The 24,177-nt window shown below is 37.4% G+C and overlaps 1 protein-coding gene across 4 annotated transcripts in view; it reads right to left on the bottom strand.

Annotated features, from left to right (window-relative positions):
* The window catches only part of ASCC3 (activating signal cointegrator 1 complex subunit 3), a 344,981-nt gene that overhangs the window by 305,226 nt on the left and 15,578 nt on the right, over positions 1–24,177 (bottom strand). For all 4 annotated transcript variants that reach the window (XM_075554730.1, XM_075554729.1, XM_075554728.1 and 1 more), the window contains exon 4: positions 3,500–4,059. In XM_075554730.1, coding sequence (XP_075410845.1) covers positions 3,500–4,059 — 560 coding nt within the window. The remainder of the gene's footprint in view (positions 1–3,499; positions 4,060–24,177) is intronic.

Raw genomic sequence — 24,177 nt, 5'->3', positions numbered from 1 at the left:
CATAAGTGTAATTTAAATAAATGTATACTTTTGGTAATGATCTAAATAATTTAACAAAATATATTAAATCACTGAAATTTTAAATATTTGCTTTAATTCCTAAAAAATATTAATAGTTGTATGAAATCTTCATTCATTTTTAAGCTTGTAAGGGGACTCTTATGAAGAAAAAGCTCAGAACCACTATATTAAAAATGCTAATTGTTGGACATTACTTATTTCAAAGGATACTGGAGTCATCATTTGTGATAAAAATAAGCACTAATACAATAGAGTTGTTCTCAGAAGACAAGTTGACCCGACAACTCCCAAGTGCTGGGATTAAGCGCGTCTCTGGAAATGAACGTGCACGGGTCAAGTATCACCATCTACAAACAGTCACTAGTGCACGATAACAGCAAATGTCAAAACAGAAATGCTATCTCAAGAATGAGCCCCATCTGCACAAAAGCAAACCAGATCATTATCAATTAAATTCAAAGTCAAGTTTTCGAAGAACTGCTGACACAATAACGTCACCAATATTTACATTAATAACTCTGCAAACAGCAGTTAATATTGAAACAATACTAGCAGTTATGTGCACTTGAATACTACTCTCAGTTTTCATATTCTGCTTTATACACGAGTATTTCTCAAATAGTTTTCCATGAAGACTTTCTTCTATTTCACTAAAGACTGATAAAAGTCGTATTTATGCCAAAATTTGGATAGATTTATTTTGGAATACAAAGAGAAAAGCAAAGGAAACACATGAAAGTGGTGCACACAGAAGTGCTGCGAGGCTGGCGTGTGACCCCCTGGCTTCAAAGGGAGAAAAAAAGCAGCACCATTAGCAGCACCAGCTGTCCAAAGCCAATGTGTATAGCTGAGGTCAGACACGGGCACACTATGGCTTCCTACCAATTCTGACACCAGCTGGCCCTCTTGGCGCATCTCTCACCTGGGCTCAATAATTCACTGCAACGGCCACACAGAACTCACATACTCAGAACCGTGGGGTTAATTAAAGAAGGGAACAACTGTAGCCTGGAAGCAGGTTACAATTCAAGTGAGAAACCCTCATGATTCAATTGGTCAGTCAGGACAATGCCATGCTTGCAGACAGGTCTCAATCTCTTGGCTTGTCCTCTGCCCTGCTCAGGCAAGCTTTGTAAGCAGTTAAAAAATGCCCAGCGGGCATGTCACGCCACCCTAACCTTCAGCATGAAGGTGCTCAGCTCTTCTTCTCCCAATTTGGTGCAGGGAGGTACACTAGTCCACAAGCTAGTCTAACGCCACTCAGCTGTACCACTTCTATGTGCTGGGAAGTGCACTGCTCGTCTCAGGCCCTGGCTTCTGCCTCTGCTACCACTCCTGGGTCACTCCTGTGGTGTCAGGATGTCTACTGGCTCATGAAAGTTCAATGAGCAGGGATCATGGGGTCCAGAGGATGCACTCTTCCCAGGGCTCTTCTCTCCTCCTGCTAGTGAACCCTCCCCCCCACCCCCAACCTTTTGGAGCTGGGTCCTTTTATACCCAGCAGGCTGGCAATCACAATTAATCCAGGTACCAATCACTCAGCTGAATCACAAAAGGCTCAGTATTTACCCCTCTCCCCTTATCCCCTTACCCAGACCCATCAGCAAACAGTAATTTGGTGGGAGTTATAGAGACTGTGGTTAGAAGGGCCAAATTAAATACCTTATTGCACTGTAAATAGTATTAAGAATTAGTCTCCAAGATATAACTTAGCCTTTACATATCACTTTAGTAATTACTTGAAATAGCTGCTTATAATAAAAGTATATAAGGAGCCCTGGTGGTGTAGTGGTTACTCAATGGGCTACAATCCCTATGGTCAGCAACTGGAAACAACCAGCAGCTCCCCAGGAGAAAGAATAGGCTTTCCAGTCCCATAAACAAGTCTAGTCTTGTCCCACAGAAAGACGCTACGAGTCAACAATGACTTGATGGCAGTAAGAATAAATAATACAAATGCAATTACTGATCTATAAGTATACACTTCTGATAAGAATTTTTTATGTATACATTGCATGCAATAACATGAAGGCAAGAAACCAGAGAGCATAGTTTATGATTCATTAAGCTAAGTAACGTGTAACTATGGTCTCACAGATTATGAAAATAACACTGTGAATTGAGTATTTTTAAAATTCAGGAACAGAGGCTCACAGGAGGCGTGGTAATTTGCCTACAGTCAACAACAGGTAAGCAAATAAGTACATATGGTCACTTAGAAGAAGAAAAAAACACTAATGTTTTCTAAATTCCTGATATTCAATGCAATTTAAAAATTCTTAATTCTGACAATAATAACAAAAGTGCTTAGAGCTACTGAATTTTTATCAAGTGCTACTTGCCACTTTGCATGTGAAAGCTCATTAAGTGCTTATGTAAATTCTGTGATCTTATATTTTTATCTGATACATTCCAAACAAGAAACTAAGCATCTGGGCAACTGTCTTATTTAAAACCACACAGCCAGAAAGTGGCAAGGAAATAACTCTGATTTCAAAATCTCTGTCCAATGTTGTCACCTCACTCAATCATTCATCAAATCGGTGCTCATTAACTTTGTCCAATCTTTACCACTGAATTGACATCATTGTAAATTTTCTATTGTGAAAGAAATAGGATGCCAGCAATATAAAACAAAAGTAAAACTCTTTTCATGGGATAGTGAGTTAATCCATCACTTTGTACAGCAATACATTTGCCCAGACACACCACAGGTTTGAAATGCACTCGTCTGGATTACTCTGAGCCTATTATACGTCATAGATTTTTTTCAATAAATCTACTGGATTCTTCTTAGCACACTAAAACTACAGCTGATGGTAAAAGATGGATCTGTATCATATGCAAACATTTCTAAAGAAATGAAAAAGCTAAAAGTAAGACAGACACTACAATGCATTTCCGGAGGGTTATTCTAAGTGTGTCTGCCTCTTCTGCCTCCCCTTCCATCTCCTCCACCTCTTACGATTCTGCCACTGAAACCAACCTTTCCTCACTGACCTCTTTCTCAGCCTACTGAACAGGAAAACAATTCATCTTCTAAGACATAACTTATAACTCATAACCTATCTATGATAGGTCCAGTAATATAAATATATTTCTTCTTCCTCATGATTTCCTAAATCATATTTTTCTATAAATATAATAACACAGTACATGATACATATAAGAAAAAAGTACAACTGCTCCTTAAGGTTTCCCAGACTGTCAATCTTCACAGGAGCAAAAGTCCCACCTTTCTCCCATGGAGCAATTGAGGGTTTGAACGACTGACCTTGAAGTACGCAGTCCAATGTTTAATCCATTCAGGCTCCTTAATACACTCATAGTTCTCTTACAACTACTAAGATAAAACATATAGTCATGCCTGCTTATGTAAAACCACTTAGCCACCTTTATGACCACTGTATATCAAAATGACTATTTCATTCATATAAACACAGACATTAATAGCAAACTTCAACATCGTCAACTATACCTCATTCTGAAGTTCATCACCACTTTTAACAGAAGAAAGCATATCATATAAAGTGCAGCAAAGATCTTCTACTCTCGGTGCGTCAGTCATTCCTTTTAAAGTTGCATTTAAGTACTTCTCAACTTCACACCACAGAAAGGAACCATTTGTCTTTTCCACAGGTTTGACCTCTGGGGTGCATTGCTCCTGCAAACGTTCTTCCAGAAACTTCTGGTAATCTAGGCTTATCATTTTCTGGTTATCCCCATTTATTGGAAGTTCATCGGAGTGGTCCAAGTCATGCATATCAAATGAAAATGCTATGTTTTTACCAAATAAAACTTGATTTTCATTTTCCTCCTCTGTCCTCCGGAGAAGTTCAGTAAGATCATCTTCACTAAAATGAGAAGAAATTCGACTAGTGGCATCACAAGCTACGGTGGCAGATGACGACGGGAAAGGACCAAACATCTGTTTGATTGCCTTTGTCTCTTTGTGGCCAACCAAGTTCGTCAGATAAAATGTCTTGAAGAGAAATGCGGCCCCACTTTCAATTGCTTCTCTTCCGTTATCCGTTCCAACTATTCAAAGACAATACAACAGCATTAGGCCAACTGGATCACAGTGCAGACGATCATTTTCAAAATACTATGGCAAATATTGTTCTCAGTGAACACAACCATTAAAACACACCACCAGGGCTCCTGTTATAAAGAAAACCACTTACGAGGAGAAGGGTCCCTTCACAACACCCCCATATTCAAAAAGGTAACATATTATTAACAGTAATTATTCTAGGAATAACAACTTATAATAACAATCCTTTGCTGACACATTAAAAAACCTGACATATTAGCAAAAACTTATTTCAAACCACATTTGTAAAAGCTCATTTTTATGAACTAATTAAATAAGTCAGATTAAGGTTATTAAAAGCATGAATTTTTAGTACTGGAAGAAAACTTCAGAAGTCTTAGACTTTATTTCCAATTTGCATCTATAAACTTGAAGTGGCAAAAAAATGAACTGAAATAATTCTCAATCAAAAACTTAATATCTTCAATGTTGCACATAAAATTCAACCTTTTAAATTAAACAGCAATATTATAAAATGTGAAAGAATTGTGCTATTTAAAAGAAGGTAGAATATTAACTAAAATAAGAGCAGTTTTTAGACTAAGTTTCTCTACTCTAAAGGCATTAATGTCTCATATCAAAATTTTTCAAATCAAAGAACTTATATTTAAATGATAGACTTCAGTGTTCTTTGAAAAGCAGAGTTTAAAAAAATATTTAAGAGCCACCAAGTCAATGAAATCTACCTAGAAATACTGCTAAATTTAATAATATAAACACCAGCAGTATCTTCTATCACTTATCTGTCAGTCTGTACTATTGTGGTGGCTTCTATGTTACTGTGATGGTGAAGCTATGCCACCACTATTTCAAAAGCCAACAGGGTCACTCAGACATTATAGATTTAGCAGAGCTTCCAAGCTAAAATAGATCAAGAAGATCTTGCTAATCTACTTCTGAAGCAGTAGGCCAGTAAAAGCCTTCCGGTTGGAGGGCACTCAAAATATGAGAGGGAAAATAATTGCCTCTTCAAAGTAGTCAGCCTGAATATGGATGGAGGAAATCTGTTCAGAGTTTCATTTGCTGACATGGCATGACTCAAAATGAGAAGAAACAGTAGCAAACAGGTATTAGTAACTGAAATGTGGAATGTATGCGATACGAATCTAAGGACTACTGGACATCATCAAAATGGAATGCTTGAAGGGCACTGTCTTAGGCGTTAGTGGTGTCAATGTAAGACTGCTGAAGTCATCAAGAATGCAATGGAAGGATCTAAGAGCAATACCCAAGCCATGAGAAGGCTGAAATAAGAGATGCCCAAGACATTTGAGTATGATAATAATATGGTCTATTATATGTTGGAAATAACAAAGTGAAGAGAAACACACCACATTCATTGTCAAAAGAACATTTCAAGATTGATACAACACTCAGTGATAAAATAATTATATCCCAAATAATGAAAATATACAATAATATGGGCAATAATTTAAATATGTCTACCAAAAGGTCAGTTACTATTACTACTACTACAACACTTAAACACACCAGGAAGTAACGCCAAAGATGAAGAAACTAAAGATTTTTTTTTATCATTTTATTGGGGGCTCATACAACTCATCACAATCCATATATACATCAATTGTGTAAAGCACATTTGTACATTTGTTGAACATTTGCTCAAGATGGAGAGTTTCAAGGTCTACTTGGCATGATACTGTAACAACAAAGGAAAGTTACTCTATTTGGGTTTTTTTTAAATCATTTTATTAGGGGCTCATACAACTCCTATCACAATCCATACATGAAACTAAAGATTTTAATGGTGTTCAAAAATGAATTTGATAGACTGAACACTCATGACCAAAAACTTGACAAGTTGCGGTTTGACATAATGGATATCATGCATGATAAAACTAAGAGGCCATTAAAGAAACAGGAGGGAGGGAGGGGAAGGAGGGAGGAAGGAAGGACTAAAGTGGATGTCACAAGAGACTCAAACTTATTCTTGAATGTAGAATAATAGCTAAAGTAAATACAAGAAATGACACAGTAAAAGAGTTGAACAGATTACTATAACGTGCAGCTTGCGAAGACAAACTGAAGTATCTAAATGAAATGTGCAAAGATATGGAGATAGAATTCCAAAAGGCAAGGTTGTGTCTTAGTAGTTATTGAGCTGAAATAATGGAAGAAAAACAACGCATCAAATTTTCAATATTGAAATCTATGGGCAAAGTATTCCCTGCCCTCCACTAAAGTGTTCCTTTGTTTCCAGAAGCAGGTCACCAGGTCCTTCCTAGTTTACCTCACTCTGGAAGCTCTGCTAAAACCTGTCCACCATGGATGAGCCTCTCGGTATGTGAAATCCTGGTAGCACAGCTTCCACCATCACAGCAACATAGAGGCACTACAGTATGAAAAACTCACAATCTTAGATCTCAAATGAAACAACGAATACCAGAACCTGTGTTATTGACAATTGTGGTGAAGTGAAATTGCTTGATATGGCTCTTCTATCCAGTCTTTCCAACTCCTAGGCAGTGACTGGCGGGGAGATGCAAATAAGGATTTAAGGACTGAGTCAGTTCTGTCATTCCACTGGGTATAATAGTGAGTCATCTCAGAACCAGCAACAGAGGAATCTTGTGATAAAAGAGCCACCAGCAGAGCTAGTTTGAGGTCCTGCCTCAGGTGATGATTAGGCAGCAGTAGCCACAGCACTGAGCCCATGAGAGAACAGAGGGTCTGTACCAAGACCATGAGAGAGAGCAGAGTGCTTTCCAGCCAAATAACAAGGCAGAGTCCAAGAGATCACATGGCTGAAGAGATCAGAGAGAAGTGGCTGCTGACATGACTAGCAGTAACCTGCTAACTTCCCTCAATAAACTCTCATGACCATTAGTATTGTGAGTTCTGTGTAGCCGTTGTCATTAGCCAACCCAGTACAGATGTATAGTGTCATGCAAGAGATTGCTGGTATCAAAGAAGGATAAAGAAGAATGAAAGTAGAGGTGCATCTGACCATTGCCCCATAAGACTCATCCTTGAACGATGCGAAGTTAGATTTTCCCTCCCACTAAGAAAGCAAGATGAGATCGGGTATAGCTCCAAGACATTTCCTTAATAGGAAGGGATGTGACTTTGTAGAAAAGGACCAATCAGACAGCACTATAAATAATGAAAGGTCCAGAACTCTTTATCTGGACTCACGTACATAGAACAGGACCAAGAGGTAGTCATCGAAAGAGAACAAGGGATGCTGTGTGCTTTAAGATGGAAAGATCCACGTCAGAGCTGTCTCCTGTGACTACACTCTTTAAATCGGGATGCTTAGCAAAAAAATCCGAGAAGTTGAGCTACAAGAAGAAGAATGAGCAATTAGGGTCGGAGGACGACTACTGACACCACCTGGCTTGCTGAAAGCAGAAGACCTGAAGCCCTGCAGATAAAGATCAAGTACTACAACCTTCAGTGTAAGTTGTATCCCAAGATGAAGGAAATAAAAATTCCCACTAGACCAAGGAGCAACATCATGATAAACAGAGAAAAAATTAAAGTTTTTAACAACTCATTTTACATGGATCCACAATCAGCACCTATGAAAACAACAGCCAAGAAATCAAATGATGTTTAGCAATGGGTAAATCTGCTGCAAAAGATCTCACCTGTTAACATATCAGAAATTGTGATTCTTAAATAGCCTACAATTAAATAGGGAGAAGTTAAATAAAATCCCTAAACTTTACACTCTGAGGAGTTAGGCCGATCCCTTTTTCCTAGCTTTATTGGTTACTTTAATCTTTCTGTTCCAAGTAACTTGGAACAAACACCAAGAAAAAGTATCCTAACAACAAAAGTACTGACCTATTCTTCGACCACTTCATTCCTTTGTTTGCGCTTATTTAAAACCTCTGATTATGTGTCAGGATGCCTCTCAATTCACCTGAAGTTTTAGCAGGAAAGCTTCACAAGAGAGAACTCTCTACACCAGCACTATGCTCCTGACTCAATCCTCTCACCAAACCAGGTCAACTGGGCAGGAATTTCTATGGGAAATAACCAGGCTTCTATTTAACAACCCTGACTTCATTCCTTACGACTTCTGTTTGTTTCCTAACCTTAAAATATCTATAAAGAACACCCAAATTTTCATCAATCAATGATGTAAAAAAGAAAGAAATAAAAAGCCTGTACTGCCATGGTTAAATATCCAGGGCTCAGTTCTACAGGAATGAACTAGTTATCACTGCTGTCAAAACCACAAAGTAACTGAAATAACGTTACTATTTAAATAAAGTTGTGAAATAAAGTGCCTTTTAAAAATTCTTTAATTTTATATTCTCATGAATTTTGGGAAGTCTCCTTTACCTGTTATTTCTAATTCTTCCATTATGTAGCCCACTTTTACTGTTATATGAGACTTGTGGAAATCAGAACTCAATGGTACTGCCCTGGTTTTACAAATCTCAGCCATTATTGTGTCTAACAAGATGCAGTCTTATCATTTTTCTATGCTATTAGTGGAAAATGTGTGAGTTCTCTTTCTCTGATGGGTTTATTCCTTAGACAGGTTCTTGCTTCTGCAGGTTTTATTGTATAAAGAATTAAAATATATTATCTGATATGCGAGGTAGCTTCAAAAGTTCATTGAAAAGCCTAGGGATCCACCTGAGTAAAACAACAAAAGATTTGTATGATGAAAATGATAAAACACTACTTCAAGAAATCAAGCGTGACCTCAACAAATGGAAGCATATCCCATTCTCATGGATTGGCAGGCTGAATATAGTAAAGATGTCAGTTCTGCCCAAGGTACTATATAAGTACAATGCTATCCTGATACAAACACCACCATCCTTCTACAAAATATTGGAAAAAGAGATTGCCATCTCATATGGAGGGGGAAGAAGCCCAGAAACTAGCAGAGAACTCCTCAAGAAGAAAGACAAAGAGGGTGGGCTTGCTCTACCTGACTTTAGCACATACCATACGGCCACAGTAGTCAAACCAGTGTGGTACTGGCATAATGACAGATATTCGGACCAATGGAAAAGAGCTGAAGACCCAGGAATAAAAACATCAGCATACAGGCAACTGATCTATGATAAGGGCCCAAAAATAATAAATGGGAAGCAGATGCCATCTACAATAAATGGTGCTGGAAAAAATGGATATCTACCTGCAGAAAAATGAAGCAAGACCCTTACCTCACTCCATGCAAGAGAATAAACTCAAGGTGGATCACAGACCTTGAAATAAAACCACAAACAATTAAGGCCATTAATGAGGAAATTGGGACAAACCTGAGGACCTTGGCACAGGGAATATATAGGCTATCATAAATAGGGAAGGATACAAATACAGGAGTCACAAATTGACAAGTGGGATATACTGAAGATAAGACACCTGTGAACATCGAAAGAATTCACCAACAGAGTAATAAGAGAGTCCACCGACTGGGAAAACATCTTCAGCAATGACACATTAGACAAAGGCCTTATTACTAAAATCTACAATACTCTGCAAGCTTACAATAACAGAAAAATGAATTTCCCTCTGAGGAGGTGGGCAAAGGACCTGAACAGAAGTTTCACAGAATCTGAAATCCCAATGGCAAATAAACATATGAGAAAATGTTCCCATTTATTAGCCATAAGAGAAATGAAATCAAAACAACTATGAGCTACCACCTGACACCCTCAAAGATAGCCCAATTCAAAAACTCAGAAAGCAACAAGTGTTGGAGGGGCTGTGGTGAGATAGGAACTCTCATCCACTGCTGGTGGACCTGTAGGTATGTACAGCCACTATGGACATCAATTTCACTATTTCTCAGAGGGAAATTGAGTTATCATAGAGCCCAGCAATCCCTCTACTGGGCATATACCCAGAAGAGGCAAGAAACAAACCACAGCTAGATATCTGTGCTCCAATATTCATTGTGGCACAGTTCACAATCACAAGGAGTTGGAAACAACCAAAAATTCCATCAACAGACAAATGGATTAAAAACTGTGGTACATACATACAATGGAGTACTACGCATCGTTAAAAGCAGTGATGAACGCATGAAGCATATTGCCACATAGGAAGAACTGGAGGATATTATGGTAAGTGAAGTAAGCCAAGCACTAAAGGACAAGTACAACATGAGTCCACTGAGGTAAGTTTATATATAGATAAAGAAAACAGAAAGGTAAATGCAAAAGGGGCACAGGGAAAGAGCTAAACTACAAACACTCCAGGGGTGAGGTCCACATAGTATGGCAGGGTCCAGACCAAATTCACGGGTACATATGATAGCCAACTAAAAAGGGGGTGGAGGGAGGAAAGGAGAAAGAAAGAAGAAAAAAGATGTGTGATGGGGGAATAGGGCACCACCCACCCAAGGGGAGGGTAGTGTTTGTGTCTCCACAGGGAAAGAGGGACCAGATATAAAGCCAGTGGCAGAAGAATGCAGTCTGCCGGCAAGGAGTGGGGAGCCAGTGGAGGGGCCTGAGGGCTCGGCCCCCATACCAGCGACGTGGACAACTGCCCCTCATCCCAGAAGAGTTTACTTGAGAGGGTGGCATTGAAGCTGCAGCTAGGGGAGAGGAGCATGTGTGATGAGAGCAAATGGGAGCAAATGAAGCGGGAGAAAGAGAGAGTGGAGCACATCCTGGCCCATCAGCCCTGGAGGACGGTATTCCCGCTCTGAACAGCCAAAGGACAGAGTGGACAATATGGCTGATTTCACTACAAGACATGCTGTCCCTTGATGGCCCAGGGCCCAAAGGGGGACAACACTGGAGACTCAGTCAGGACTGGCCCAGACTGACCATGTGACCCCAAGGCAAACCACTAAAAGCGTGTAGCAGAGCAAACATGGGAGCAGAACAGGGAGCCCCCGAGGGAGTAGAAAAGACAGACTCTGGGGCCAGAGCATGGTACCCCATCGAACCTGACTGAAGGACACGCCTAGAGATCAAAAATCACACCTTGATCTATTTACAGGTTTTTCTTTCTCTTTAAAATTGTTTTCTTTTAATTAATTTATTCTTCTATGGGTAATTGGTTTCCTTTTTTGTTGTCATAGCTGTGTTCTCACAAATTGCTTATCTTGCTATGGCTTGATTTTTGGTGCATATTGTTATCTCTACAGATCTATCTAGATAAGATAGACTGGAGGGATAGACTGGAGGAGAAACATCAGGACCAATGGTTCCGGGGGGACACGGGAGAGGGGGAGGAGGGGGTAAGCAGATGGTGCTGACCAACCCAGGGACAGGGAGCAATAAGTGATCCAAAATCAGTGGCAAGGAAGGTGTAAGAGGCCTGGTAGGGATTCAGCAAGGGCAAGGTAACCGAGAGAAATTACTGAAACCCAAATGAAGGCTGAACATGATAGTGGGACAAGAGGAAAGTAAAAAGAAATAGAAGAAAGAACTAGGTGACAAGGGGTATTTATAGAGGTGTAAAGACTGGAATGTACATATGTAAATATATTTATATAAGAGTGTGGGAAAACAGATCTATGTGCGTACATTTATAGGTTTAGTATTAAGGCAGCAGATGGACATTGGGCATACATCAAGCACTTAATCAATCCAAGAACACTTTGTTCTATTAAATTGGCATTCCAGGATACATACCTTCCTGACACAATTTGCTGGGGAAAAAAATGTGTGCATAAGCAAATGTGGTGAAGAAAGCTGATGGTGCCCAGCTATCAAAAGATATAGTGTCTGGGGTCTTAAAGGCTTGAAGATAAACAAGTGGCCATCTAGTTCAGAAGCAACAAAGCCCACCTGGAAGAAACACACCAGCCTGTGTGACCACAACCTGTTGAAGGGATCAGGTATCAAGCATCAAGGAACAAAAAATCCTATCATTGTAAATGTGGGTGAGTGCAAAGTGGAGATTCAAAGCCCATTGGTAGCCATCCAGATATCCCTTTACTGAAGGGTTGTGGGGATGAGATGAGCCAGTCAGGATACAGGGTAGCAACGATGAAACATAACTTTCCTCTAGTTCTTAAACCCTTGCTCCCTCCCAGTATCATGATCCCAATTCTACCTTACAAATCTGGCTAGACCAGAGGATGTACATTGGTACAGATAGCAACTGGAAACACAGGAAATCAAGAACAGATGACTCCTCAGGGACCAGTGGTGAGAGTAGCAATGCCTGGAGGGTGGGATAGAAAGGGGGAACCGACTACAAGAATCTACTTATAGCCTCCTACCTGGGGGATGGACAGCAGAGAAGAAGGAGGGGAAAGATGTTGGCCAATGTAACAAATGACAAAATAATAACTTATGAATTATGAGGTAGGGGGGATTGAGGAGGGAGGGGGAAAATACGAAGCTGATATTAAGGGCTTAAGAAGAAGGCAAATGTTTTGAGAATGATGACAACAATGGATGTATGTATGGATTGTGATAAGAATTGTACAAGCCCCCAATAAAATTATTTTTTAAGTTCATTGAAAAATGAAAATAAAATATGAGATTTTCCCAAGAATTTTTCATATCACCCTAGTTTAATTATCTCTTTAGTAACTAAAAGTATGTATGATAAAAGTGCTTCAACAATGGAAGTTAATTTAATTAACTAAATAGTATGTGTATTCTATTTATTTAGTACTGCTGAACATAATGCTTTGGCAACTTTGGGTTTGGGAAATTAAGATTACGATAATTTTATAGCTAAAATTCAGCTGGGTTTGGATAAGTGTTGAAAGAAGAATAGGCTTAAAATTGGAGAGATCACACAGCTGTTATATGACTAACCAAGACTCCAGTCCGTCTTCTAACTCCATTCTAACACACCACGCTGATACACTGCTGGTGAAATTGCGCTACATTTGTGTAACCTAATCATTAAATATAATATATTCAATGAATGTAGTGCATCGTATTAAATGGAAATAGTTATAAGTATCATTTAAGAAAGCCAAAACAATAGCAAACTCCAAAGTATCTACAAAGGCAGTTTTGGAGTTTCACATATTCTAGGTACTACAATACATGTATAAAATTTCAAAAAGTAACACTTGAAATATCTAAAACTTAGGTGATGTTGCTTCTGTTACTTTGAAAATCCATGGCAACCTGTCAGCGAGAACTGTTACTTCTCAATAATTCTTCAAAAATATCTTTAACTACTTCCTTGTTTTCCTTCTATAGAACTTAATCGCATTTCTTTAAGTCGGGGCTGTGAAAAACGTATTGCATGCACAACAGAAACCGAGTTTCTCAAAAGCGCATCTCTATTCACAGCGGGACCGTAGGGGTCTGGCTCCTGAAATGCTGAGACGCCCTGGCAAACAGGAGGGTCTCTTGGACCCGTCAGCGAACAAGGCAAGAGCACAGCATCAGGAACAAAACGCGGCTGATGGCTCGGGTCCAAGCGTCTGCCCCCACCGTGAGCACGTCTGAGCACGTCCCTGTCGCGGGCAGAGACCAGCGCAGCCCGCTGTCCCCAGGTGATGACGTTGGTCACGCACGGGGGGGGGGGGGGAGAGACTGGCAGCCAGCAACGTGCACAGCTGACAGGCAGTTCCGAGAAGAACGTCAGCCCAGGTAGGGCAGCAGCAAAGCCAGATGTCCACTTTACCAATGCTGCCCCCCAGGCCAGAAATCACATGTGCGTTCTTTTGGTAACAATGCATTTCAGGTGTCCGCCAAAACTGCAAAACGCACAGCTCTGCGGAATTGGAAGCGAAGCCTTGGAACGTTTCTCCATTGGCTGCCAAACCACCTACCAACTGTCCGCGCATCCTGGGAACAAGCATGAAGTACACTTCTTCCACAGCAGGGATTTGTAATAAATCCTGCTCTTGTTACTACATTCAAAATCTAGCATGTGAGACTCCTCCTTCCAGCTAACCTTTTTAATGCATTTCCCTTGAAGCTTGAATTGAACTTATGAACACCAAAATTTTAAAGATACCATTTTACATACCTAAACCATCTGGGAATCTAGTAGTTTTTTATCAATCTAATACTTAGCAAGATAAACTGTAAACCAAAACTATGGTTCTACCATCTGACACAACGACTACATATTTAAATAAAGGCACCCACCAGAAAGGTTTGTATTGATTCTACTTTCCTTACTTCATGATTATGGAGTGGGGAAACTGACATGTGAAATACAAAAGTAAACTGTATTTCACTGTCCAAATGCTAAGGAAAAAAAAGGCTTGCTATAAAGCATATGGTTAATTAACCTGCAGGTAAGTACAGTAAAAAAATCCATTTGGCAAGCTGACTGCTGTTTCTTATTATGGGAGTCATCTCCAAACTTTTATAAAACTAAACCTTTCATGGAACCTTAACACACAAAGACATAATAACTATTTATCACTCCAAGATTAATATTATAACACATTTTCCATCAATTATGAATGTCTACAATCTTAAAATCAACCTCTACAGAATCTACTTCAATAGTTTCCTTTGACTGCAAAATATTAATGGTTTTTTAATAGCCTACCATACTAACTGAAAAAATTACTGGAAAAGGTCAAATAGAAAATTCTAACTGAATTGAAAATGATAAAAAAGCAAAACCAGAGACTGAAAAGATTAATTGGAAACAGCTGAGTGGTCTGTCTCTGACAGGTCTACCTTACACGGGTTCTGTCTTTCAAAGGCTTTACTATAAGTGAAATCCTTGTACAAACAATTTTCCTAAGATGTATAATATATGACAAACCACAAAAATAATGGTCCATTTTAATCACATACTATGCCCTTTCCTCTTTGTATGTTCTTCTTTAGCACAGGTTGAGTGTATTTTTTTAACACTTACCTTTAAGGTATGGTATCTAAATTTGCCATTAAGAATCTCCTAACTATTTTCCTCATTTTATAGAGAAATTCATACACAGAAAAGGTAAATAACACACTAGAGGCTACAAGATCCAGAACTGTTTTATTTGGGGGATTTGCTATTGCTGTGTGTAATAGATTCTCTCTCCAAGTATCACTATCTTAAAAATGATACCAAGTTATAATATACTTACTAAAGAAACATTTACTATATAGCTTTTTAAACAATTTGTGATATATATTTCAAAATGTCTAAGTAACAATTTACAGTAATAACATATCATTTAGAGTATGCTATAGCTTTTAATGTGTATCAAAACAACTCCAGCAGTGTTCAAGAAATAGTCAATACTTTGAAGTAGTTTCATAAATGTTAAGATTATCCCTACACTTACATAGAATTTACTGCATTCAGGCTGAGCAAATAATTAAAACAAAAAGAGAAACCTGTCTTGTTTAAACTTAAAATAGTCAGACACTTCCCTATACTTAAAGCCAGCCATTGAATTTTATGTGTATTCATTGTTATATGAATACTCATCTTCCAGTGTACGCATTTAAGTCAACAGCAGCCATTAGATTACCATTTCTAGTACTATAAAATTCTGCATCAAATTATAACATGACTCTCAAGAAACAAAAAACTAGCATAAAAGTCTCAATTAGATGTATACATAAAAGCTTTCAATAATGAACTCCTTATTTTAAGCATTACCAAGGAAATATACATTTAAAAATTGACAACATGACTGAGATTTAAGGGCCTTTTAAGACTTTTTTTAAGTTCAGTAAAAACATGAAAAGAACCCTCGATGGTTTCAAATGTACACTTCATCTGTACTGCATTCATATAGTAGATGCCTAGAAATACTAAATCAGGGTAATACTACAAAGAAAATTGACTATAAACTGTCTCTACAAGAGAATGTACTATAAATTTCTTATGCTTAATCGCAATATGTAGAGGAAGAATAATAACTAAAGCAAATGTTCAGGAAACCTTGATCTTATTTCTAACTGACATACCTGACATAATGCCAATTCAATTTATAACTCTGTTATGATGCTCCTATAACCTGATATACCTGCAAATAAAGTCTTTTAGTTTTAATTATCTAGTTCTTTAATTATTTCCTTTGTGAAATGGACATAGAGCATGGGTCCTGGAAAAACCACCTAACTCTACCCAAGACGTGCTTCGAAATGCTCACCAGATTTAACAGAGTCATCTGTTCCTTGTGTCGCAACCTTACAGGGTATGTATGTTTATATATATGTTCATAATATTTAAACCTGTGCAGAAACTATTTGCTGACCAATGTCTACTGGTACACCTAGGATTTAATAAACGACTTACTGATGGCCATCTTTATGTGGAGTGCAACTCAGGAAACTTTGTTGTATTACTTCACTTCACACGAAACCTACCCACTGACTGCCATCAATTGGACTCAGACACATAGTGGTCCTAGAAAAAGTAGAACTGTTGCCCAAGTTTCTGAGATAAAATTTCACCTTCTCTTTCTCCCTCAGAGTGGTTGCTGTGTTCAAACTTTGGGACTTGTGGTTAGCAGCCCACCACACAGAACACACTATGCTGTGAAGGGCTCTCTCACAGCTATGCAGTTTCTACAGTACGGATGAGAATATACGATTATTGATACCAATTAGTGATCCACTAATAAATGACAAGGTGCCACGAGTGGTGTAGTGGTTACACATTGGGCTATGATCTGCATGCTCAGCAGTTCAAAACCACCATGAGAAAGAAAGGCCTCAGAAACTCATTAGGGAATCACTATGAGTTGGCATTGACTCAATGGCAGTGAAATTTTTGGAATAAATGACAGAACTAACTTGTTAACCATGTATTAACTGGTACCTTGAAATGTCTCTCCAACTAGCTGTGTTGAAGGCAAGAAGAATGTTTTGTTCTTTCTCTACTAGTGTCTTGAACAGAGGAGACATGAAATAACAAGAGCTAAAGAACAGAAAAAGAATTGGAAAAAGTTCATAAACATATCAAAATTAAAAGGGTAAATAAAAAAGCTAGTCCTCTCCCCAGGGAATAGATAAAGCCTTTAATTTGGATAAAGCTGAAAGTAAACAAAAATTAGAAGAATTTACAGAATTTACGAGACAATTAGAACCAATTATGTGACAATTTAAAAACGAAGAATAAATTATAACCACTTCCTAGGAAGACAACTTTAAAAATGAATGGAAGAAAAATAGAATAGCTCAATCCACTGTGATAGAAAGATGTAAAACAGTCAAAGGTCACTGCAAAAAGGACTAGGGCAAAGTGCATGACTACCTAGCTGACTTTTACTCGAATCTTTAAAGACCAAATAGCCCTAGCATTACTGAAGTTATTACAGGTCACTAAAAACTCAATGAGTAAGGTAAAAGAAAATAGTCATATTTTAAGTATTATCTTACTAAATCCATCAAAAAACTGAATACCACAAATAAGTAAAGTTTATTCCAATGCAAAGGTAGTTCAATTATCAAGAAATCGAGCAATGTAGTCTCAGAAAAACTTTAAAGAGAACCTATATATACAAAGATACAGTGTCTTGGAAGAGTCATCTCATGAAGACCAGGCAACACATGTGCAGAAAAAGCCAAATGGTTAGCACAGAGTTGGAAACTAACATTAAGCTCCAGAATTTGGAGAGTTTGTATTAGGCAAAATAAATAAAGTTTCTTGGTCTCTTTGTCATTGTAGGGGATTATATTGAAATACGATCCTCATATACAGTCTGTGGAGATATATGTCTAAAAAATAGGCATAAAGATGATAAATTCAAGTGTATTATATTGAGGAACCTGGTTACCAAGCACTGGAACAAAATGTTCAGGAGTCCTGACCCCATATTGATAAGATTTTATTTCTTAAAACAATAAAATCTGAAGGCAGACAGACAAATGTTATGCTAAATGGTGAAGTATTTGAATCTTTAAAAACACCAGTCTAAAAAATAACTTTAGATTATTTTTAGTTTTTATTGAATATAACAAGAATATATAGCATCTACACAATACATACACAGCTCAAAGAATTATCACAAAATGAACAACTTTATAATCTGGGAAATTATTCCTAAACAAAGGACATTAGCTCCCCCAAAATTTCACTCATATCCACTCCCAGTCACCAAAAGTAAACTGCTCACTGCTAACCCCATATATTACTCAGGTCTGGTTTTCCATTTTACATAAATGAAGCAATCCTATGTGTTCTTTTATGTTTCTGGCTCCTTTCACTCACCATTAAATTTGTAAGTTTCATCATGTTATGCAAAACTATAGTTCATTATTGTTATATAGTAGTGCACACGCCACAATTTACTTACCCAATCCATTACAAGACAGTGAATTGGGTTGTTTCCAATTTAAGATTACAGATATGTTGTCATGAATACACACAGCTTTTGGGTATGTAAGTGATGTGCAGGCATGTTTACTGGATCTTTATGAACTAAGAGTTGAAATTCCTTTGTAAACACCATCATTTATTCAAAGTAATTGTTCTAATTAAACTACCAGTAGTTTACATCTTTGAGCCTGACCAAAAATTGGTATATCAATCTTTTAATGAGAGGAATTTATAGTGGCATATAATTTCTATTATGAATGAGATGTCAATCTTTTAATAATAGGAATTTATACTGGCATATAATTTCTATTACCAAGGAGATGGGTATCCTTTCACCTTATATGAAGTTATCATGGCTCAATTTTTTACTAGATGATGTGTCCTTTTATCGATCTTAGAAGTTCTGGTTTAATCTAGATATAAATTCTCCTTTGGCTATATATGTTGTAACTATATTTTCCCTTCTTTATGACTTTTGACATTTTATTTTAAAAATATAAAAACTATTCATTTTAATGCAGACCAATTAAAATTTTTCACTTAGTAATGTTTTCATAATGAATACATTCTTCCTTTTCAAGATGTATGTTTTGAGAATCTGGTTTAATTCTATAAGCCGTTTAGAATTTTTTGTGAAGGTAATTTTTTTCTTGTGTATACCCAGTTGACCAAAAATCCATCCTTCTTTACCACTCAAGGATTTTTGCAATAAATCAACTATCCTACTTTCCATGAGGGAGTCTCCGGACTCTCATCCATCTCAGTGGTTTTCCCTAGGACTGAAACCACTAGTTATAACTTATCTGGTAGAGTAAGCTCCCTCACTAACTTCCAAGGTTGATATGGCTGTTCTTTGTCTTCGAATTCCCTAGAACTTGTAAATCAAAAAAGCCACTGCAATTGCATCAATCCCAACTCAGAGAGACCCTATGTATACTGTTTCCTCCAGATGGTATCCCTATACAGAAGCAACAGCTTCATCTCTCTTCCTCAGTAGCTGGTGGGTCTCAAGCACTGATCTTGTAGCTAGCAGTCCAGTGCATATCCCATATCACCAAAGATATTATTTCTTTATAATAATGAGTCTTCTAAGTCTTGATATAACCAAAAACACTGTCATCAAGTCAATTCCCACTCATAGTGACCTTATATAAGATTTCCAATGATTGTAAATCTTCACCAGAACAGATAGCCTCAGTTTTCTCCCACAGTCCAGATGTTGGGTTTGATCACTGACCACAGAGCTTGAAACCCAACACTTAACTCAAAACATACCAGGGCTCCCTTAATTCTTGGTATAGCCTACCATTTCTAAAGATTTTCTTTAATTTCAAGAATGGTTTAGTTTCCTATGAGAAAGTCTTTCTAATTTTTTGTTAAATTTACTCAGGTTATTTGATGTTTGTCATTATTTAATATTTAGATGGTTTCATACATGGCTTTTTGTTAAATTTGGTGTAAAAACTAACTTTCATATTGACTTCATTAAATTTACTTTCTACAAAGTCATGTAAATAGCAGTTTCCCTCCACAACCGTTATACTTTTTTCTTGCCTTAGTATATTAACAAAGATCATCTGTGCCCTTTCTAATGCCATCAGAGTAGACGGTTTCAATATTGACCAACTAAATATGATACCTGCACAAGAATTTTTATAGATACCCTTCATCAGTTTAGAAATCTGCTTTTTATAGTTTACTAGAGATCTTTTACATATATAGATGTTAGATTTGTATAAAATGCTTTATTTTCATCTACTGAGTATTTCATTTTTAAATCTTTATTGCTTTACTAACAAATCACAGTAGTTATATTTATATTTAAAAGTTCCACAGAAAAAGTGAAAGAAAATTTTATTAAAGGACCACCCATATATGCTCTAAAAATCTGTTTTATGAATTTCCTTTAATGATTCTAGAATCAAAAGCCATGCATTACATTTTAGTACTTTACACCATTAATCTTTTTTAATGACTTTTTAAAAATTTGTATACCTAATAATATCTTTTATATGACATTTCGTATTCCTCAGACCCTGAAGCCATTTAAGGCATATTACGACTCTTTGGTATGGAGCTGTTTAATTATGGATCTAGTTTAACAGCTAAACACTGTTGAGGTTTCTATTGTCTCTTTGGTTCATTTTAATCATTTTTGTTCTTCTAATCCTTTGAATCTGCCAAGAATTATGTTCAGCTTCTTGTTCTTTGGTCTCCTCTTCTGAAATAGGCAATCAGTCATCTCTAAGATCAAAATGCCAGAATATTTCTGGATTTATTTCTGCTTTCAGACTTTGGCTCAATAATTAGCCACTATGTAAGTAGTTCTATACTACATATGAAATGTATATCCTTTACAGCTTTTCTAATTATTCTCAAAAAAGGGCTGCTCCCAATTACTCTGTCATATTATGGAAACTGATCATCTTTAAACTACAATTTCCACAACAGCTATTTTTCACAGATATTCCTGAATAACTTCCTACCACATGCCCTAACAAGATGTTTTTGTAATCTAGATACCTGCCCTTATTTCCACAGACAGAACTGCCTGATCCTGCTGTTATCTTTTTATACTGCCTTTATGAGTCAGACTCTGCTCAGTGGCAATGAGTTTGAAGTTTTTCTAATACCTTACAAACATTAATTTTCCAACTTATGGTCATATTTCTCACTTTTTAATAATAAATTCACCTTGCCCTGACAACTTAAAAACCATAACGGAGCCCAAAATTCCTAGACCACACCTTTTAAAACACTTCTGTGCAGAGATGCAAGATTTTGTTTTAGATTTTCTTAAAGTCAAAAGCTATGGAAGGTAAGATGCAAAACAAACACAAAACCTAAATATATATGCAGTTATTTACTAACGACAACAAAATAAACAGGTTTGTATATGACAAATTAATTTGATTACTGAAAGAAACTAGTCCAGTTCTGGTTGGATCTTGATTTATAGTTAGGACTAGAATAAAATTACCCTATCAGTGTATTAGGGATAACATCAGAGTCTATTCTGGTCCTGGTAATGATGTCTAGTTACAGAGCTGATCAGACTCGGAAGGATTTTTCTACTGATCTGCCCACCATTCTGGGACCCTACCCGTTTCTTTCCATAGCATACAGATCTTAAAAGCCCCCTAAAATTATGAGTTTTTAAATCTAAGTAAAAATTATAAGTGGCAAATGCATGATGCATTTCACTGCCACTCAAGTTTAATATTTGTTTTTTCAAATATATGTCTACTTAGAGCATGTAAATATATATAGACATATATGTATACATTATTAATCATTTTATTGGGGGCTCTTACAAATCTTATAACAATCCATCACTCAATTGTATTAAGCATACTTGTCACCAAAGAAAAAACCCCAAAAAGCAACACACTTGTACATATGTTGCCTTCAACATTTCCAAAACATTTTCCTTCTACTTAAGCCCTTGGTATCAGCTCTTCTTTTTACCCCTCCATCCAACTTCTTGAATCCTTGATCAATTTCCATATAAGTATAAGCCGACCTGATTATCAGCCAAGCCACCTAATTTTACCACAAGAACTGCATAAAAATGTGCTGAAAAACTCGGCTCACACACAAGTATATATGGTACATATTATATTGTTATTTCCTATGTTACACCATCCATTGTCTCCCTTCACTCACATTTCTGCTATTCACCCCTCGGGGGAAGTGGGGGAGACTACATATCCAACCTTGTGATCGGTTCCCCCTCTCTCCCATTTCTCCCCCCACCTTTCACCTACCCTCATGATATCGCTACTTCTACTACTGTTCCTGAGGGGTTTATCTATTGTTGCAGTTACATATTCTTCTGTCACCTTGAGCCAAGAAGTCTAGCCTGTCAATCAAGTCACAGCTCGATGACCTCATTTGGAGGTGAGACACATAAATAGATCACTGGAGGTCAGTCCCAGTCTCTGTCTTCCTGTTCTTGCTGTTGAGACACTCAAGAGAGCCAGAGGAGACACAAAGAGACCCATGCCAGCATTGAGATGCTTCTACTGCCAGTGGATCCACAAGACTGTCTACCCACTGGGCTATGACCTTCCTGCATTCAGCATCATTGCATGTGATGTGTGAGTCTAAAAAGGAATTTATGGACTGGTATTGGGCATGTGGGATAATATCAGACTTACGGACTTGATCTTAACTGGGCTGAGATGTTTTCTCAATATACAATTACTCTTAGATAAAAATTCTCTTACACACACAAGTGTCTCTGGTTTCTCTTATCAACCCTAACTAACATATCTGTCCTGGATTCCATGTGTCAAGAGCTCTTATCTGGACCAATGTGTATACTCTGGTCTAGCCCGAGTTATAAGGTAGAACTGGGTCCTGATAGTGGGAGGAAGGAAGCATTCAGGAACTAGTGGGCTGTTGTGTATTTTGTTGGTGCTATAATGCACCCTAGAGCATGTAAAATATGAGACAAATATATTTAATAATAATATGAGAGTATTTATTCCTCAAAATCCATAAACAAACAAGAAGGCTGTGCCTACAATGACTACCAGAATACACTAAGATTAAAGATCAAGAAAGTAACTTTTAAAGTGGCTTAGAATATGTTCTCCCTACAACTGAATTTTACTATTAAAATAATCCTGAGAGAAGAATCAAATTGTACAAAGATATCTTCATTCAGAGCCTATAAATCTGAGGAGGAAAATACTAACAAAAGAGAAAATTACAGTTTTAAGGCAATGATCAGCATCATAGGCACTGAAGACATGGAAATCTATTAGTTAAATTCTCAGTTATCCCTCTGCCAGCATAGAGGTATTCCCTATAGCTTCAGAGGCTGTAAATCTTTATGGGAGGGGAGAGCCTCAGCATTCTCTTTTGGAGAGGCTGGTGAGTTTGAACCCGCTTAACCCACTGAGCCAAAACCAAAGAAAAAAACAAACTCACTGCCATCAAGTCAACAGTGATTCATAGTGAACCTGTGGGGCAGGGCAGAACTGGCACTGCGCATTTCCGAGACTAAGAAGTAGGATGATCTGTCTTTCCCCCACGGAACTACTATGGAGCCTAGTAGTACCCCCAGCTTAAATAAGCCAAAACTTTGGTTAAAGTCAACATACATAATCTTGAACGAGTGCTTCAAACAATTTCATTACACCAGAACTACTGAGATTTAGGTGACTGTTTTTCTTAATCCTCTTATGCTTCTTTTTGAATGTATCAAAAAGTGCCTATGCTAAAAGGGAACAGAAACCACAAAAGCATTGCCCACAAAGCTAATCTTTTCAAAGTTGCTAGTTTTAACTAGTTTCAGTGTATTCAGAATTTTCAATTAGAAAGACTAGCTAACTAACTACAATTCAACTATTAACTACTATTAGTTTCACCCAAATAAATCTAAGAGACATTCAGCTTTAGCACATCTTAAAAAGCAGATATAAGAGACGATCTGCCTAAATCCAACTCTAAGATTCTTACTTGTCACTGGAAATGCCCTTTTGAATATTAAAAAAAAAGGTGTACATAGCGCTTGAGCATGAATCAGATGTTTTGCCAAGAGACAAGATCCCTAGGATTAGATTCAATGCCTAGGTTTTAAATAATGGCTCTTGACTTGGGACCAGAGATAATTCAGCAATATAGTAGAAAAGGCCATTTATTTTTTTGATATCCTAATATCCACAGTACTTACATATAGAAATAACCTAATCATGGTACTAGATAAGCTCTATATGCTACTACTTGTTTTAATACATCAGCCCCATCATTTTTATAACGGAACTGAGGAAGCAGATCAGACTGCGAAACTTTTCACTGCACAAGAGGGTTTCAAAGTTCATGGAAAAACTCCATTATCTTTTCACTCTTTTACAACAAACTCTCAGGAGTCCTCTGGTCTTTCATCAGAACCACACATTTACATCAAA

The sequence above is a fragment of the Tenrec ecaudatus genome, chromosome 7, assembly GCF_050624435.1.
Source record: "Tenrec ecaudatus isolate mTenEca1 chromosome 7, mTenEca1.hap1, whole genome shotgun sequence".
NCBI lineage: Eukaryota > Metazoa > Chordata > Mammalia > Afrosoricida > Tenrecidae > Tenrec > Tenrec ecaudatus.
Note: the sequence above shows the minus strand (reverse complement) of the source record. Positions and strands in the feature narration are given on the sequence as shown.